This window comes from Alligator mississippiensis, chromosome 5, assembly GCF_030867095.1.
Source record: "Alligator mississippiensis isolate rAllMis1 chromosome 5, rAllMis1, whole genome shotgun sequence".
NCBI lineage: Eukaryota > Metazoa > Chordata > Crocodylia > Alligatoridae > Alligator > Alligator mississippiensis.
The window spans coordinates 33,534,852-33,554,631 of NC_081828.1; the positions used below are offsets into that span (position 1 = coordinate 33,534,852).

The 19,780-nt window shown below is 42.4% G+C and overlaps 1 protein-coding gene across 1 annotated transcript in view; it reads left to right on the plus strand.

Moving 5' to 3' along the window:
* The window catches only part of DR1 (down-regulator of transcription 1), a 36,951-nt gene extending 18,886 nt beyond the window's left edge, over positions 1-18,065 (plus strand). The window contains exons 2-3 of the mRNA XM_006265557.4: positions 5,045-5,208; positions 15,844-18,065. Of these exons, the coding sequence (XP_006265619.1) occupies positions 5,045-5,208; positions 15,844-15,990 (311 nt within the window). The 3' untranslated portion in view covers positions 15,991-18,065. The remainder of the gene's footprint in view (positions 1-5,044; positions 5,209-15,843) is intronic.
* The last annotated feature ends 1,715 nt before the right edge of the window (positions 18,066-19,780 follow it).

Genomic DNA, 19,780 nt, shown 5'->3' on the forward strand with positions numbered 1-19,780 from the left:
TTTATTATGTGGTGATGATGGTTATGGTAGTGAGTGTGTGAGAGAAATTTGGTCTGTGTTTCTTGTTCCTAATCCTTCGTGACATCTAGCTTTCTACCACCACTTCCAACTTGCTGCCCTGTTCTTGACCCACAAATCCATTAACATTTTAGAAGTCATTAGCATGGAAAGAGTCATTTCTTGCTATCAGAAGTCTTCCACTGTTGTACATTTGCATCACAGGCAATAGTTTCCCAGGTGGTTGCACACTTCCAGGTTTTTGTAGCTGTGGCCCTTTACTAGACAATGCTTCCCCACCCTTACCTGACCCTGCTTCAGCCAGGCCTCCCACTCATGCTTGAGTCTCATAATCAACCCCTTGCATCTATCCAATTTCCATGCCACATGCGATGGTGGGGTATATCTTAAATTTGTATTTCTTTGTTTTCAGAAGCTTAAATTTGCATTCCCTTCATGCCTGAAGAAGGATGATTGCACCCGAAAGCTTGCTAAGAACTTTTTTCCAACTACTCAGTTGGTCTAATAAGAGATCACAACGGCTCAAAAAAACCTTGCCTGCCCATTCCTTTTACAACTTTCCTAGGTCTTGACTCAAATGGGAGTCAGGAAGAGGTGTTGGAAAAGTTGGACATCAGAGCCTCCAAAGATCCTGGCATGTGAAGAGGCGGAAAGAGAGAAGAGCTTAAAGCTCCAGAATTGCTGATGGGAATTGTGGGGGGAGAGGCACAGGGAGAGCTCCTAAGATCCCAGCTGCAGGAATGGGGTCTTCACCCAGATCCCAAGTGTCACTCTTTTATCTATCAGTAGAGTCATACTCTTTGAATGTTGCATTTAATACTGTTTCTCCAAAAAGGTATGAGAAAATATGTACTGGCTAGATTCCACATCAAATTGGTGAGAACCTTTGGGGCACAATCAAAGCCATGGTCTGATCCCTAGGTGTGCACAAACAAGATCACTAGACTGTCAGCCTTTAAATGTTGTATTTTGAGGTACTGTATCTTGATAACCCATAGTGCAGAGACCTCCCTCTCTGCCACACGGATCTCTAACAATATTCTGCCACCCCATATCACACTAAGGTTATGGAGCCATGCATAAATGAAGTAAAATTACAGCATTTGCCCATGTGAATGTTTTGTAGCAAATATGAGGTTACTCTCCTCTTTTACACAGAGGTAGGTTACCTGTCATCTCTTCTGATACAAGTACATGTGCATGGACAGCTAGCAGGGAATAGTTGTTGTGTGTAAGTTCACACTTTGGCTCATGTCACAGTAACTTATTTGTCAAATTTGAAGGAAAGCCAAGAAACCACAGGTTTTGGAGTGTGTAAGAGTGGACTTTTAAACTGGGAAGTAGTGGTGTGGAGTTGCCTTCTCAGCGAAATGAGGCTGCCTCATGGAGACATACAACTGAAACAGTAGTTCTGAGAGGAGATGTGAACTGCTCTCTTCTTTTGGGTGTGTTTTCATTCTTTTTTCTTAGTGTTGAGAGCCTGTGCTAGTAATCAGTGGGCCTCAGCTCCCCATGCTGGTCTTAGCACAATATACTTTTAGCATCATACCTAGTCTTAGCTCCTCACACAGAGGGGTCAAGGCTTCCCTAGATGGTGAGGGAAGCCTTTGGGTTACATGGAGGGCAGGAAATAGTTTTAGAATCCCAAAAGAGATTCATCCCTCAACCAGGCATGTGAATAGAGGACAAGTTAGGGCTCCCCTATTGGGGGCGGGGGGATGGTAAGTGAACCACACTTCAGGAGGATATAGGACCACCAGAACCTAGGCTGTGTGTGGATCCAGGAGAGTAAGTTGCCTCCAGCAGTAATGGCATTCAGGTTCTGTCATGTGGAGAAGAGTGGCTCAGACACCCCTGCATGGTACAACTGTGAAGTGCTGATTCATGTGGGTCTGGACAAGAAAAGGGAGTTGTTCGCTGCTTGTATAGGGGACTGAGAAATGTGGTTCGACACACCTGCAAGGTAAGGGAAATGGCAAATCCCAGGTTGGGGCAGCAGGAGAGAGTGATCACCCAAGAGGGACTTGGCTCCTACATTTTAGCACGTGTTTGTCCATATGTTGGCCTTCAGGGTCTTCTCTGCTGTCCCCCTTCCCTCCCTGTCTGTGTTCTCAGCACATCCTCAAACCCGTCTCTCCCCACTTTTTCCCTTCCTGCTTTCAAGCATTTGCATAAACAAGTTCAGTTTTTTTTTTTTAAGCACTTTGTAGTCTTTCTCTCTTTCTTGTAATCAGATTATACATTCCCAAAGCAAGAGCTCTTTTGACAAGCAGGTACTGCCAAGGTACTTTCCCTTTTCTTCCCTCTGAATTTTTGCCAAATGTGGTTTCAGTCTCTTAGTAGGTAAAATCGTGAGCATGTGAAGAAGTTAGTATGAGGTAAATGAGGGAAAGCTACCACAAGCTAGGTGTGTTATCTACCACTAGGTAAGAGCATATACACAAGCAGTTAGTGTGGAGTAGCTGAGGTGCAGTTAAATTCTGTTCATCTTTATCTTGTGGTAACTTGTGCAGCCAGATGCAGGTCAGGTTGCATCGCTACTGCATATCCCCTTGAGTCAGTGCATTTTCATGTGAAAACTGGCAAGATCAGAAACTTCTCATCTGCCTACTTCCTGCATGTGCAGAATAATCTTTTTGGGATTAGATATGCACCTGTTTGAGGAGTCCAAATCTTTTTGAAAGCCAGCTTTAATTTTGCTCCATCCAGAGGGCAGTGGGTTTAAATTTGTTGAGCAAGTGAAACTATTTTGGGCATGATCAAACTTGTGGCTTTGTCCTTATGTCCTTTCATTAAGTCAATAAGCAAACCATTTTATCTACATTTTGTATGATCTAATGAAGTTTATCATGTGTTTTTTAAAAATACTATTTTAGTGTCTGTGTAGATTAAGACTGAAGTGAACTTGCATAAAAAGCTGCCTGCAGCCTCTAGGCAATTATCTCCAACTAGGACAAGTATCAGTGTTGGGTGCTCCTTTTAAATAGGGTTAACTAGGATAAACTCATTTTCTAGATTAAACTGAAGTTTTAGGACTAATGGTGTGCTTCTCCCTAGTCCTGTTAGCCTACTACTTGGCCTGGGGGCCAAGTTAAGCACTTGAGGAGTGCAGGTGACCTGCAGGCCAGCAGTTGGACAGCCCTCAACTGAAATATTGAAGGGGTATTAGTGGATCCAGGCTTGGAACAAAGGGGGTATGGCAGCGACACGCTGGTTAGTTCAGAACGCTCACTGTGCATGCGCGGCACAGCCAAAGGGGATGGGACTGCGCCACTGTACCCGCGGGATCTATATCTGTGTGTCTGTTGCTTCCCAGGACCTAGAGATGGGGAGCTGAAAATTGATTAATTGAGTGACTTTGGGTTAATATTTGTGTGTGGTATTAGGTGATATATCCTTAGCTGTGGGCAGAAGGAAAATGTTAAGTAATTATTCACATCATAACTTAAGTGGGTATAAATAGAACATTTCGTTTTTAATGAGTTGTGTAGTCTATTCCAGCACTGTCTTAAACAGTGGCTCATGATTTAAGGTTAAAATAAGACTGAACTTGTGACTGCCTCAGGGAAAGTTGTGGGCTTGCATAAACACTGTCAGGGAATGAGTCCAAAGCTGAAGTTTGTCTCCAATATTACTGGAGTTCATTGTGCTCCAGTTTGTTTGAGAGTAACCCCCAATATTCGATACAAAGGGAAAAAAAATGTGCTAAGTAGTAGGTACAGAGCAACAGAAGGAAGATTGCACTTAGCTGTCCTGCCTTCACTATTACCCCACACTATTGCTGAGCTCCCATTCCTTCTTGCTCATTTCAGCTTTTTTTAAAGTCAGCTTTAAACAAAGCCAACTCGCCCTCAAAACCAAGTTTCTCAGACTTGTTTGCTTGGAAACAGGCTCCAAATCTTACATGTTGAAAGGTCTTTGTGTAAGTTTATTCAGTTTAATTGAATGGTTTCCTGGTGCCCTTTACAAAATAAAGCAATTACATCTGACTCATGTCCAAGGTTCTTTCCCTCCCCCCCCCCCCAATGTCTTTATTTATAACTGTTTGTCTGCTATGAAAATCTATTTTTGGCTTACAAAATTCATCAAGCTATAATTGATACTAGGCAGAAAGTAGGGCAGAGTGACACCTTTTATAGATGAACTAATTCAGAGGCATATACCAGTGATTCGTAGCCAGGGTGTCTAAAAAAGGTTGAAAACTATTGGCATAAGCGTTCATAAGCAACAGTTTGCTTTGTCAGTTGCTGTGAATGGTCCATTCATAGCAGCTGACACAGCAAGCTGTTGCCTCCCTGAATTAGTCTATAAGGTGCCACTCTGCCCTGCCTTCTGTCTGATTTCAGAGTAACGGGATTAATCACCTCTCTCTTGCAACATTAGAAGTGCCATGCATGAGGAAAATGGCCTGCTTTCCTTTTCTGCCCATTTATGATGCAACCATTTTTAGGCATCTTGAGTATATCCGTGTGTCTGCTTTATTATAGTTAATAGTCAAGCTTTTCATGAATTGTAAAATGTTTCCAGACTGGAGAACTAGGGGGAAATTTATAAATTTGTAAGGGTTCAAAGGTAACCAGATAAAAGGGAAGGGGATTCTTTACAACCTACCTGGTTTTAAGTTTTATTTGAAGAATCTTAAGCATTAAAGAGGTTAGCGCTAATCTTTAGCACTACATAAGGTTTGAAATAGATGTGGAGCTCCCAAGTAATCTGTTAGCAAAACTGGGAAGAATGCACTTGATATTGTTTACTTTCTAAAATTAGAAACTGCTTCTTTTTTCTTTTTTGGTGATATAGGAAGAGAAGGGGGAAAATCCTCATCAAGCACTACAGACAAGCAAACAACACATTTTAAAACTGTTTTCTGTCTCTGTAAAGGAAAGCAGAAGGCAATGTAGAGTTGCACCTTACAGACTAACTAAAAAAGAATTTAAAGATAGAAATGTTTACAGTTAAACAAGTTGGTGTCTTGACTACAGATTTCAGTGTTAATGCTAATTGAACAATGTTTTTTTTTTTGCAGCACTAGAAAGTTTGGGTTTTGGCTCCTATATCAGTGAGGTAAAAGAAGTCTTACAAGAATGCAAAACAGTAGCACTAAAAAGAAGAAAGGCCAGTTCTCGTTTGGAAAACCTTGGCATTCCAGAAGAAGAACTCTTAAGGCAGCAACAGGAGTTATTTGCAAAAGTAAGTGAGGCAGTGATTTTGATTTTAGTATTTCTGATTAATGCAGACTTTTTTTCCTGCCAGTTACAACAAGCTGTCAGCAAGTTTAGATGAACTAAATACTCTCTGTATTTAGTTCTACAGAAACATATACAGAATACTCCCCTTTTTCATCATTTGTTTGGGTTTGAAAGATTTTACTGAATCTGACCTTGAGTCATGGAAAAATAATGAAAAAAAATGCATTACTTTTCCACCAGGTTGGTGATAGCAAAAACATGCAGCTAAACCAAGTATCTTTGTCATATTTTGTCATAGTTGTGACTTAAAAAAGTTACTGTTACTCTGCATTTCTTTTTCTCCAAAACTAACAGTACCTTTTACAGTGATGGAAGCTAATTTGTTCACTATCTGCTTGTGCTCAGTTTTTTGCTCTCTGTTACTCAGAGCCTATCAAGCCTCTGTTCAGCTGTTAAGGCTCCTTATGCTGTTACCTACAGGGCCTTACTTCTAATAATAGCCTTGCAGTTGACAAGATGGTAGTGTGTTTCAAGGCTAATAGCACAGAAGTTGACATGTTCTGGAAGGATCAATTGCCCACACAACGTAGTTAGCTATTTTTTTATTGCCAAATTAAAATTACTCTGTTATATGCATTTTGTACTCTGATAAATTAGATTTGCTAATCTAAATTTAGGCAGAAGGCAAGACAGTTACACTCTAAAGCAGTGTTTCCCAACCTTTTCCAGCCCAAGGCACACTTACATTAATAAACATTTTCTGTGGCACACCTGTTAAGGCATTCCCTATCCTCATACCTATTGTAGCTCATTGCCATGGCAAAATTCTGCAGCACACCTGTTCATTTCTGACAGCACACTTTTGTGCCATGGCACACTGGTTGGGAAACACTGCTCTAAAGCAGGGGTGGGCAAAATATGGCCCATGGGCCAAATCTGGTCTGCAGATTGATTTTTTTGTTTTGTTTTGTTTTGTTTCTTTTTTAATCTGGCCTGCAGGTAGTAGGTGCATGCAGCAGCAGTGGCTACCAGGTCCTGGGCAAGCCATGCTCTGGCTCTGGCCTCTGCTGATGGGTGGCATGGGTGGCGGCTCTGGCTCAGGCTCTGCTGGCACTGCAAGGGACGCTGGGAGATGCAGTTTTGCCCCACACGGTGCCTGGGAGATGCAGTCTAGCCCCTCAGGCCCTGAGTGAGCCACACTTGGGCCCTGGCAGCTCTGGCTTTGGTTGTGATGTGGTGCCAGGTGGGTGGGCAGGGTTGCTTCCTCCCAGCAGCTGCCAGGGCCCAAGCACAGCTCATCCAGCCCCTGTCTATGTGAGGTGGAGCCTGGCTGCAGGCCTCCTTGCTGTCCCATCTCTACGGATATGGCTGGCTGGGCTGGAGGCGGTGAGGGTGGGGAAGAGAGAGAGTGTGTGTGCACGTGCGCGTGTGTATGTGTGGCCCTCAACAGCTCATCTAAACTTGTTAAGTGGCCCTCCAGCCCAAATTATTGACCATCCCAGCTCTGCCTTCTACCATATATTAAGAAATCATCAGTTTTATGAAGTTGCAGTGATGCATTTTTTTTTGTTCTTCTGACCAAATCGGTTCATAGATTTCAACCCTTAAAAAATGAGAAATGCCCTTTTCCCCTTTATACTTCTCTTCCTTTTTCCTTGGTGATGCTGTTTAATCACTGGGATTCATTTATGAGTGTTAAGCAAACAAGTTAAATGTATTTCTCCTGGCCATGCCTGAAAAGCAAAACAAGGTCCTGCATTTTGGCCTATCTTTTCAGCACTTCTTCCTGAGTGTTTTGCAAACAGCTCATGCTCAAGCAAGTAACAGCTAATTCCATTGTTTTTCTTCCAAAACTGCTTTTCCTACTCAGTTGCTGTGACAACACTATCATTCTGCCAAACTGGCAATATGGGAATCATTTGTACTTCCTCCTCCTTTCCTCAAATCCAAACCATATCCACAGTATTTGGCTTTTTCTCTATGAGACCCATCCTGTCCTCTCATTTTCAACAGTAAAAAAAAATATATTTTTTTTATTTGTTTTTTATTTGTTTCTAGACTGGCATACAGCATCGTGGCATGAGCCTGAGTGCAGATATACTTAGCACCTTTGGTCTCTGACTCTTGAGACCATTAGAAGGCAAGGTACATCTGCCCCTTACACCTACCCGAATAGGTACATATATAGATGGAGAGAGATAAGCAAGTAGATATCTATCTACTTATACCATTTTTACTCCAATACAAGACATATTTTTTCCCCCAAGTAGCATAAGGAAAAAACCCCCTGTATTATAATCGCCTACAACAAAATCTCACTAACTACATTGTCTAGCAGCATGTGCTCAGTAGTAGAAAACTTCTGTGAAGTTGATTAAATGTAGCTAACACAGAGGATGACAACAAAGCGTGTGGCCCACATTGGGCAAACATGCTGATGAGAGCTTACTATAAGAATAGGTTAGTGCAGCCCATCTGAATAAGGCATATTGTAGTGCCATTAAGTGCAGTCCTTTCACTACCGACTCTTTTTCAAGTCATGGTGAGTCATGACATTTGCATACAGTTCACCCAGTATCCCTCTCAGCCTGCCGTATGAGAGAGGTGAGGCTGGACCAAATTGCCCTGTGCCTCATCTGCATATAAATTTTTGGAGCATCCCACAACAAGAACACCCTATTCCAGACATGAATGAGTGCTAATTAGCATATGGCTCCTTTGTGGAGGGTGGGGTGGGGGTGGTAATCTGGAGAACACATGTATGTTGAGCAGTGTTGAGCTGTTGGGTCACTGGCTTGAAATGCTGTTGACTGAGGCCCAGCCCAATGAACTGTGTGATCAGTTGTGAGCTTTTGGTTGTAGACTAACGTCATGCATAGTGCTGGGAGGAGAAGAGGCTCCAGATTGGAGCTCTCTTTTTGGCTAAAACTGGGGGCATCTGAAACCCAAAGCCTCTAGACCTGAGGCTTGCGTGTAGGATGCCTGCTTGGATTTAGGGAGTATATGAAGCCCCGGACCAATGGATCTGGGAGGGAGGATAGTTGCTTAGTAGTAGAGCCACACAGACTTGATGATTGAGCTCTGCTTAGTTGAATTTTGGAGCTTGACTACTGGGCTTTTCCCAACTGAATTTGAAACTGATTTGTCCCTCAAAATGAAATATGGAAAAAGGAAAAAAAATTGTAATAAGCGTTGCTCAAAAGTGAATTTATGGAATACCTGTGGTAAAACTTGCAGCAGATTCTAAAAAAGGAAACGTGCATCAAATCTGGATAAACTCAGTGCATGGGTATTATATGCAAATTGTTACAACCATGTTTAATTTCAAGGTTATTGTTTTCAGTTTTACTCCACGCTTCCATGTGCTCAAGGAGAGCAGGATCTGACAGTAAGGAGAAGGAGGAAAGGAACTGCCAGGGTTAAAAGTTGGGGGGAAGCAGAAAGCAAAGGGCTGCCTGATCCCTCCAGACTTTTCCCTGCTCTAGCAGTCGGAGGGGAACAAATTCAAGGCAAATCTCCAGTAATTAAATTCTATACATGGACAATTATACCAAATTTATATTTTTTTCCATATATAGAATCTAATTATTGTAGGGGTCAGAGCTAATACTCTGTGTTAGCCGCAGGGTCATCTTCTGTTTGACCAAGTACAGTACATCTGTATCTGTTTTACTGCAAGCTTTTGTGAGCTGAAGCTCACTTCATCAGATGCTGTAAAAGGACCATGCAGCCATATGGAATTTCCTGGTCTTTTTCAAAAGAATGAAAACAGCAAAGAAGCTTTAAGCACCATCACAATGATATGCCATGGGTAAGGAATCCCGTATTCTTGATGGATAGGTCAAGAGGTGTTACAGGTGACTACCTCATTGAATATGCAATAGATATTTGTTAAAATATGCTTGGTCTGCTAAATTTAGTGTCTTGGACACACACATCCCTTGTTAGTGGCAGCAGTATGTTAATATGTAGAAGAAGTGTGGGTTTGTTTGGTTTTTTGGGTTTTTTTTAGAAGCTTGGTTTAAAAAGGCTAAAAATACTGAGGTATTGAAAGTGTACAGTGATTCTGTTGCACAGCTTCAGAGTATAGACTAGGGTTGTGCCAATAGAGATATTTGGAGCTGATTTTTTTTTTTTTTTTTTTTACCGAGCAGATATTACCAACTTTACTGATGGCTGATTTTTTTTTTTTTTTTTTTTTTAAACGAGCCATATTGGCTAATACTGATCCAAATGCCAGCATGCGGCCTGGCAACTTGGAGAGCAACATCCAGCTGGTAAGTCTGTTGGGGGGGAGGGGAGGGGGGGTGCAGATCAAGGCCCCTGCAGTGAGGGAGGAAGTGGGGCTGGGGCAGGCGCTGCCCGGCTGGGGCAGGGTGAGAGACAGAGCCACAACTTGTCCGGGGGCTGTGGGGCAGGGGGGGGCTCTCCTGTTGCTACACATACCCCAGGAGGGCATGGGGGTTGTGTACCCCCAGATCTCTGCATGGGGTAAGGGTGGGTTGCCGCTGCGGGCCAGGGCCAGGCTCTTTCCGGTGGGGGGCTGGCTGGCCTGTGCTTGGGGTGGGCAGCAGCGGTGCTGCTACAGGGGGGCTATGGCAAATTTTGGTGGGGCTGTATCCCCCCTCCCAGCATTGCCGCTGCCTGCCCCAAGTGCAGCCCTGGCCCAGCTCCCCTGCCAGGAAGAGCGCAGTGCCATCCCTAGCCCTAGCTTGCAGCAGCAGTCTGCCGTCACCCTGTGCATAGATCCAGGGGATGTGTGCCACCCCCCATGCCCTCTTGGCGTGTGTGCAGTGGCGGGACTTGTCCCCCTCCCCCACGCCCTCCAGATGAGCTGCTCTTGGGTCCATCCTGTGCCCAGCCCCACACCCTCCCTCACCGCAGGGGCCTTGGTCTGTGCCCCCACACCCTTTCCTTCCCCCTGCCCCTTTCCCCACAACAGATTTACCAGCTGGACACTGCTCTCCATGCTACTGGGCTGCACTTCTGGCCACCTGTGCATGCATGAGATACTTATCAGCCACCACTATTGGCCACATCAGCCAAAAAAGCCTATTGCTGATAATGTCAATTTTCCTTGTATCAGTGCTGATATATGGGACCAATGTATCAGTGCATTTCTAATATAGATTAATTCTTTTCCAGATACTAATAACTCTATGTACAGCTTGACATTTAAAGCATTGCTGTTTCTCTGCAAGGGCTAGCTCTTTCACAGTTTTCTCTAAACTGATGCCTTTATGCTAAAGTCATTAAAATGACCATAATTTTAATAATAAGGATATTTCTATTTTTTTCATGCTTGCTGCATAGTTTAACTGGTTTATTCATTTTCCAAAATACCATTGTGAAGCAAAAGAGTAGGTCTTTAAAATTTTTGACTGGCAAAATATTTGTAACCCGGGTGTACCTGGTGGTCCACTCCTTTTTCCAGTTGAAGAAAGATGGTAGCAGGGCAGGTGTGGTGTGTGTGGGGAAAACTGCTGGCAGCGTGCAGTTGTCTCTTTCCCCTATAGAGAGCCACACCAACACACTTTATAACTTAACTATATGCAAATTTATTAATATTTACCAAATAAAGCTTCAAAAGATGATTACAAATAGAGCATGGATATTTACATATATGGCTACCCTTTTATTTCTCTCTCTACACACACACACAAAAGCTGTGTTATCCAGCTTCTGTGTGGAATGGGGAGCGCCAGTTAATCAAATATGCCGGTTATCTGAGAGGCGTCTTTGCTTGTTCGGGCTGCTGCCACATCTGGTGCACCAGGGCTTTCACTGCTTTGCCCCGGGCCATGGTCCAAAGTCAGCAAAGTGGGACTCTGAAACCAGAAGTGTCACGGTGGGACTTCCAGTTTCGCTTTTGCTGCGTCGATTGGCATACCGGTTAATTAAGTGCCGGATAACACAGTTTTTACTGTATTTATAATAGTTTACCAACACTGGGACTTCATGTGAATTGCAGATAAATACAGATAAATAATAGAAAAAGGGCCCCAGCAGGCCCTAATAAGGATCATATAGTTAAAACTTTCTTAAACTATAAACTTTAAACTATAAAGGTACACAATTCTAATATTATAAAAGCTGTATTCTCTGTTTGTCCATAACGCTTTATTTGCATTCTGGCTGACAAAAAAACAACCAGTCAGAGTGCAAATACAGTGCTGCCGTGATGGTGGGGACAGGGGATGGAGGGAGGTGACGGCAGTGGAGCAGATGGAACTGGCCTCGTTTCTCCCTCCCTCCCTCCCTCCCTGGTCGCTTCTTGGAGGTGGTGGCAGTGGCGTGGGGGGGGAGCAGGGTCAGAACTCCACAAGGCGCTGCTGGCCTTGCCCTGCCCCCTCTGCAAGAAGCACTTCTGGGTCCACTGCGGGGCAAGCGGGGACCCGCCCCCCTGGCTTGACAACTGGTGCCTTCTGGGTCTTGCCTCCTGGGGGCCCCCCACATACTTGGCAGTGGACCTGGAAGTGGACAGAAGTACTTCCGGTCCACTTTCAGGTCTGCTGCTGAGCACACCAGGGGCCCCCCCTGCACTCCTGTGGGATGCTCCATCCCCCCCACCATCCAGCATTCACAAGCCACACCTGGTACCTTGAGGTATGTAGAAAAAAACATATGAAGCTGTGTCTGTGGCTAAATTGCTGATTCTCCAAATCAGAATTGAATCTTCAGATTCGGATTCGGCTGAATCGAATCGGGATAGTGATTTGAATCAGCAAATTGAATCGCTGTCCCCTGAATTGGGCCAAATCCGAATAGAGTATGGCCCACTTTGCACACCCTTAATATATATTAGTGTGTGCGTGCCTATAAACTATGGATATCATCTATCCAATCTTATCAAGATATAGATAATTATTAAAATGCATTTCTAACCTGGGTTTCAACAGGTGTCGTACAACCTTAAATTCTATTAAGATCTAAATTCACATTCAAGATCAGATGTAAACATACAGATATATGCACTCTAACAAATACTTATCCCAACAACATCAGATTAAAGATTTCAGTACATTTCAAATAATCTTAAGCTTTATCGATTTATACTTAATAACATGACTATAAGGTGCCTACTCACGAAATATGAGGCACAAAACCTTAGAATATAAACCAGATTTTCAAAGAACCCCAAGACCCAGACTCTTCTGGAGCCTTGGCTGCATTCCTGTGACCGCGAGGGGAGGAAGTTGCTTCCCCAGTGCCCTTCCAGCTCCTCAGCCCAGCCAAAATATACCGTAACAAAACGAGACTCCAAACTCAGGAACCCTGTCCTTCTGGGCTTCCCCTCCAGTGGTCAGCTCTACAGACCTGGGTGAATTCCTGCTCCCCTGTGGGAATCCCCTTCCCCAGGAACTCATAGCTCCAAGAAGCCAGGTGGATGGTCCTCGTCTCCCAGTGAATTGTGGACTCTCTTGCTGAGACCCCAGCTGTCTGGCTTCCTCTGGGCCACTGGCCTGCTCAGGGCCCTGTGCACCCTGGTGTACACTGTACCCGTCTGCTTGGGGTTGGGGCCCCGAGCCGTCCACACAGTTCCAGGGTCCCAGTTTTGATCAGGGCCCTTTGTGCAGCACTTCAGCTCTGAATGCCTGGTCTCATGCCAGGGGGTTGTAGGCCCGAGCTGCCCCATGCAGCTCCCAGGGCCTGGGTCCAGTCCTGGACCCTCCGTGCAGCACAGAGTCAGCCTCATGCCAGGAGTTGGAAACCCGAGCTGCCTCATAGGACTCCAGAATCCTGGTCTGCTCCCAGATCCTCCGTGCAGTGCCTCCCGCACCGAGCCTCCCTAGCCTTGTGCCAGGGGCAGGAGACCCGAGCCGCCTTATACAGCTCCCAGGGTACAGGCCATGCACCAACTAGCTGGAGACTTGAGCTGCCTCATATGACTCCCAGGGTCCCACTCCGTGCACAGCTTGTGTACGGTGCCTCTGACTGCACACCAGGGACCAAGAGACCCGAGCTGCCTCATACAGCTCCCAGGCAATGGGAAGGAGTCTTTGGACTCTTCTGGGGGCAACCACATTTGCCCTGCTGGGCATCTCTCCCCAGCTCATCTTCTGCCCGCTCTCGTCTCTGTCCCTCCACACAGGGTGTCTGTGTGCTGGGCATGCTGTTCTTTTATAGCCTTCAGAGGCTCTGCCCCCGGATTGCAAAAGGACCAATCAGGGGGAGAGGAAGTATAGCCATCACTCAGGTTCAGGTTCTTTGCCTTGCCCCAAGCAGGGGCGGGGCAGCCTCTCCACCACCACCACCTGATTGGTGGGAATGTCCCACCAATGGCTCAAAGGAGCCAGCAAGCCGGGCTGCTACCTGCCACATGTTGGAAGAATTTAGAAAGTTTTGATTGAAAATGCAGTAAATAAATATTCTTGTAATGTTAAAGAAGACCTGTAAAGAAAGAAAATTTACTTTTTGCTTTTATATACAAGAAGCTTTGAAGGTTTTTTTCTCCTAGAAAAAGTTATCTAACAGCAAAAGTTCAATTTTGAATGGTCTGGTTACTAGAGAACTATCAAAATTGTGACATCACAAGCAAATGAAAGAGGGGAAGGGTCTTCTAGTCAAACTTTCACATGCTATGTTTGCACTTTATGCAGTTGTAACTAATATATATTATTTTTTTAATTAATTAATTTATTTAAGACATCCAGAGTAATTTTTAAGACATCCTTATCCCATGAACAGGAATTCTCAAACTAACAAGGGTCTGAAACCAGACTTGACTTTCTCACATCTTTGTAAACAAAACAAGTAAACTTCTGAAGGTAGGGATATGTTTTCAGAAAGATGTAATTATTTCAGCTGGTGTGCCACTTAATGAATTTTGGTGACCTGTTAAGGGCTACACATACAATATTTGAGAAGAGATCATTTTAATAAGTTACAGATAAAAAGCAAATCCTATACTAAAAATCAAAATCTACTATAACATATTTTGATTATATTTTTAAAAAGTACTTTTTGTCCTGATTTGTGGTTTTTTTTGAGTAGTGTATATAGAGGCAATTGCATAATAGGTCAGAGTAAACTCTTACTCTTGTATATTTGGGGGGGGGGGATTGCCCATGCACTAGGCCCCAGGAGCGGGCTGGCCAGAAGAGGCCGGGGGGGGGGTGCAGGCAGCATATGCAGCAGAGCTCACCTGGGCACTGCAGGAGCGGTTTGTCCGTTTCCCCTGTCCGTTCCTCATTCAGCCTATGGTGTTCGGGCTGAACCCTGCCCTGGGCAGCCTGTGCCACGCTCCTGGCCACACCTGCCCCATGCTTGGTGACAGCAGCATCCCAGCCAGCATGTACAGCTTCTCAGCCGGGCTGTTTCTGCTGTTGCTCCAGTACTGCTCAACTCCACCTCCAGTGGCTTCTCCTCCTGCCCCTACTACACCACTCTAGCTCCCTTCTACCCACTCAACTGCCTGCAGGCAGCTGCTCATTTTGCCAGGCATCAGAGTGGATGCAAGGTATATGGGAGCTAGAGTCTGGCATGCAAAGAGACTCTGGGGAGGGGACATGGTAAGTGTTTACAAAATATTAAATGGTGAAGAGAAACTAAATAGGGATTTATTACTCTTCCTCTCAATCTAAGAACCTAGGGGTCACAAAATGAAACTAGTGTAGGTAGTGAGTTTAAAGCTAAAAAAAGGAAGCTTTTTCACACACTCTGTTGTTTAAGTGTCGAGCTCATTGCCATAGGTGTTGTGGAAGCTGACAGTTTAGCCAGTTTCAAAAAGGGATTGGACAAATTCTTGGTGGAAATGAGCATCAATGGCTATTAAGCATGGGGATGAGGGGCATAGCTTCTAAATCAGAACTTTCTAGACCTTAAATCCTAGAGGCCACAAGGGAGAGAGGAACAATGGAAAAAACCCTAGTCATACCTAGTTCACTCTCCCTTTCAGCATACACTTTCTACCAATGTGTGACACAGGAGACTGGGCAAGATGGGCCCTATGGTCTGACCCTGTAAATGGCTGGTTTTTTGTTCATAACATTGGCCTTTTAGAATTTTTTCTTTTTAGTTTAATATCAGACCTTAATTTGGGGTACAATTTAATGTATTCAGAATTAATAAGCATTATTCAGGGCCCTGCTAATTTATATGCATTGCCATTAAGGTTCAGGATTACTGATTTTTATTTAAAATTATTATTTAATAATTATTAGTTATTCTGTTCTGGTTTATTATTTCTGGTAATAGGACAAAGTACAGGGTTATATGGGTGGAAGGAATTTACTTCTTGTTGTATTTCCAGACCTTTGCAACATATGTGATTGAGGGAGTAGTGCCCAGTTGGATTTCTGTTCACCTCTGTACTTTTAACTGTAAATATTCCCACTGAAGGTTTTTGATGTCAACATACACCAACATGTTATGTCAGTGTTCAGAGGTAAAAATGAGAATTGTATCACTAAAAAGTTTGGATTGCAAATTAGAGGAAAAGTTTCTAAGGATGGATAAACAGTGTTGCAGTATTTTGGACACCCTTCATTAACAATGATTAGGGATAATCTTGGACTTTGCACCTGTAGTTCTGCTGGCTCACTGATGTGTAATGATTGTTAATGTGTTATAGTAATTCCTTAATAAAACCCAATGTTGGAATACCCTGTTAACAGTTTAACTTTGGTATTTTTAGGCTAGACAGCAGCAAGCAGAACTGGCCCAGCAAGAATGGCTACAGATGCAACAAGCAGCCCAGCAAGCACAGCTTGCTGCTGCCTCAGCCAGTGCATCCAATCAGGCAGGATCCTCTCAGGATGAAGATGATGAAGATGACATTTGAAATTTACCAGCTGAGTTTCTATCCCCACTAAGAAATACTTTTCCTGCACAAAAAAAAAACAGTGAAATGAATGCTTACCTGTAATTTTGTATGCATCTTGGACTGGTCATTGGTATTCTAGGGATGTCTGCTGTTGTGTGCTGTACATGTAAAAACTGTCTTTTTGAACTCTTGAAGAGTTAAGGTTCAGTATCATATCAACTTTGGATTTTTAATGGTGTATATGGAAATTTTAGATAGCAGTGCGTCATTTATTTGATCAACAAACAGTGTTAAAATAAACAACAAGTTTATAAAATATAGTGAGATTTATACAGAAGCTCTAAATCCACATTTGCATTTCTTCCCTTTTAACTAAACTGTAAAATCTTACATAGAGAATTTTTAATTGTTTTTTGTTTTTGGTTTCTTTTTGTGAGGGAGTGGTACAGTTGACACTCTTTATGGGGGGGAAAAAGCAAAGAGTTCAGTATAGCAAAGTCTGGATTCTTTGTCCTTTTTAAAATGAGGATATATATGGCAATAAATATTATGTGCTCAAATACCACATTTGTTACAAATTTGCAAGTGATATGTTTTCACCAACCTAGGGAGAGGTATGTTTAATAAAAGTTGTATACATTCAATCTTTTTTTGTATAAAGGTGAAGAAAATAAACCCATGGTTTTACTATGACATCTATTGAGAGTCCTGAACTAAATGACTATTTCATTTAAAAAAACTGCCCAGTTTAGAGAATTAATGATTCGTGTTATTTCACTCCAATTCACTGTTAACTGTTGTTGATGGTATTACTTGCATAGTCCAGATACGTTCATATCATTCAACTGTAAAGTTGGAATTTGGTGAAACAATTGTTTTAGTTCCGTTGACTTTACTGGGAATGATTTAAGTATTCAAGCCTGTGAAGGCAAAAGTCAAAGTGAAAAGCATGCTTGCGGTAAGAGGGATTTAATTTAACCCTTGGTTAGTCATTGTTGTCAGCATAATGTTAACATTTTCCGGACTAGGTTACCAATGGATTACTAAGATACCTGGTGAAAGATTACATTTTTCTTCAATAAAATTGGTTAGTTGCAAATTATTCAGGTCCAGGATTAGTTAAGAAAGCATGCCCCAAGCTTTGTCAGCAGAGCATGGTAGAGAAAAGAGAAAGTAGTCCTTCTGATGGGCTTACTTCAAAAGTTATGTTTATATTAGTGGATGGACAACTGTTCTTTGTGTTGAAATAAAGCACAGTGTTGTCCATGAGAGAATTTTAATGTGTCACTTGAAGAAATATTGGCATATCTTCTGGTACACCTTTTTTTGAACAGACTGGAAAAGCCACTTGCATACTAGTATAGATGAAGAGATCAAGTAGCCATATAAGACTGTGTTGTGGTGTTTTTTTTTGTTTGTTTGCTTTTTTAAAAAGTAGTATGCCTTCAAATAATTCTCATCAAAGTTGACTGAACTGTGGGTGCAGCAGGCTGTTTACATAATGATGCGAACAGTGATGTGCCCATTTTTAAGTACAATTGGGATATATTCAGATCGCAACGAATCACACAATGGCTTTTGATTTAAACGTTAGAGAAGTTAAGTTACATATTGAATAAATTTGAACACTTCCTAAATGCAGTCGTGGCTCGGAAAGGAAAGATAAGTTTGAATGTTTAAGTTAAAAAAAAAACAACAAAGAATGTTCATGGCTATTACATGAAATATTGGACAAGGTTTAACTAAGGGAAGTGCTTTTCTGTAAAGGTTTAAGTACCAAAGGTAGTAAATCTAGTCTAGTGAAGCAATGTTAATGTGCAGTGTTGGCTTTTCTAATTTGTACTGTAACACCTCTACACTTTCTATTTTAAATTAGTTTTTTCCTTAAAAAAAAAAAAAAAGAAAGAAAAAAAAAGTATATTTTCACACTTTTGTTTCTTCTGATGCAGAATTCAGGTTAACATTTTACTGCATCTGGTATGTATGGTATAATATGTTTGGATCCTTGTGAGCTTTCTTTCCTTTGGACATCCTTGTGCTTTTTCATATGCTGTATTCTTCAAGCAATAAAATTCTGATGTGTTTTTATAAAATGGTTTTATAGTTAATGTTGAACAGCCAGTTTTTTTCATTTGTAATGAGTTAGTTTTAAAATTTCCTCTTTATGTGCTGCCGCCATGTTGGCCATTTGCAGGGGTTTGGGCTTTTTTGGTTGATACTGTCTGAATTTTGCTATATGATACTGTTGTTGGTCACTAGGGCCAATTATTACAATAGTGTATTTCTCTTAGTCCTGTTGACTTTCCTTCCTGGAAGTGCATTCTGCCTATTTGCAATATATGCATTTTTGTGAATTGCACAAACTCTTATTTAAAAACTATACATCCAGCCTTTTAGCACTAGAGGCAGAGTCTTAAGTGTTTGGGTCAGATAAAAGTGACTTATTTAAACTGTCAGAATTTCATGGTAAAGAAACTTCTAGTATGACATTTAATTTGCCATCTAGCCACTTTGAGTTTATTGCCTTTTTATAATACAATCCTCTCTTGGGTGAGTGGCTGCTAAGGTAAAGTTGTTTCTAGAGCTATAGTAATATTGATAGACAATACACAGAAGGAACAGGTGACTAAGACAATATAGAAACAAGTTTGGTTAGCGAATAAGATGTTATTACTTCTATTTTAATTTGAAAGATGTGTATGCAGAAATCAGTGCTATCCCAATGAAAGAGGACTAGCCCAAAAAATATTGCAAATAAGGTAATTTACAAAAAGCTGTTATGCAACCTAAATACTTGTGGAATACTCAACTCTTTCTGCTACTCCAAATTAGGATTATATATTCTGGATCCAAAGCACATTTGAGGAGAAGTACAATTTTAAATTACTGGATGAAAATTGTTTACCTAATATAAGGCTTTGTCACTCTTAAAGGTAACATCCATTTTAAAGAGAGAGAGAAGCAACTACAGTAAAAGCTGCGTTAACCGGCATTTTAGTAACCAGTACGCTCTACTATCCGGAATTTCCAGCTGGACATGGGGGAGGGGGGTGAGAAGCTTGCACGTGGTGGTGCCGGCTGCCACCCATCACCCTGCGCTGCTGCTGCTCCACATGCGGCCAAAAACCCCTGCCTCGGGTAACTGGCATTTTTAGATTGCTGGCACTCCCCATTTCCCACTCATGCCAAATAACAGAGCTTTTACTGTGTAAGGGAAGGTTTTTGAGTGGGTAGGTAACATTATTTGAAGCTTCACACAACAATACGAAGCTATTTGGTTTCAGAACACATTCACTGCCTGTGAACTTTCAGTATACCTATTGTGGAGTTTGAGGAAAGCTGGTTTTCATAATTTCAATTAAGTGTGTGTGTGTGTGTGTGTGTGTGTGTGTGTGACACACGGCCACTATCCTAGTAGAATGTTTTTAGTATAACGGCCTTGGGTAAAAAAAGGCATGGTGGTAGGTTTTAAAATGTTTCATTAAATTGAGGCTGTGATCATAATCTGGTGCACAATTGCACCTTCATAGATGATTATGTTCAGTTTGCTTTATTTAATAAGCTTTTCTGATACTTTTCTCTTAATATAACAGAACCACCTCAGGTACAGACATGAGATGAATTCTGCTTGGAGTCAGGTATCAGCCACAGAATTAGTTGCATCCCATTTCTCTGTCTGTGGGGAGATGAAAACAATCAGAGTTAATGCTGGTAGAAATACCATCAGGAAGAAATCACTTGGGGAAGATGGTTCTACAGTGGGGTCCACTGATCTGTGCAGTTCCAATTCACATCACAATACAGGCAT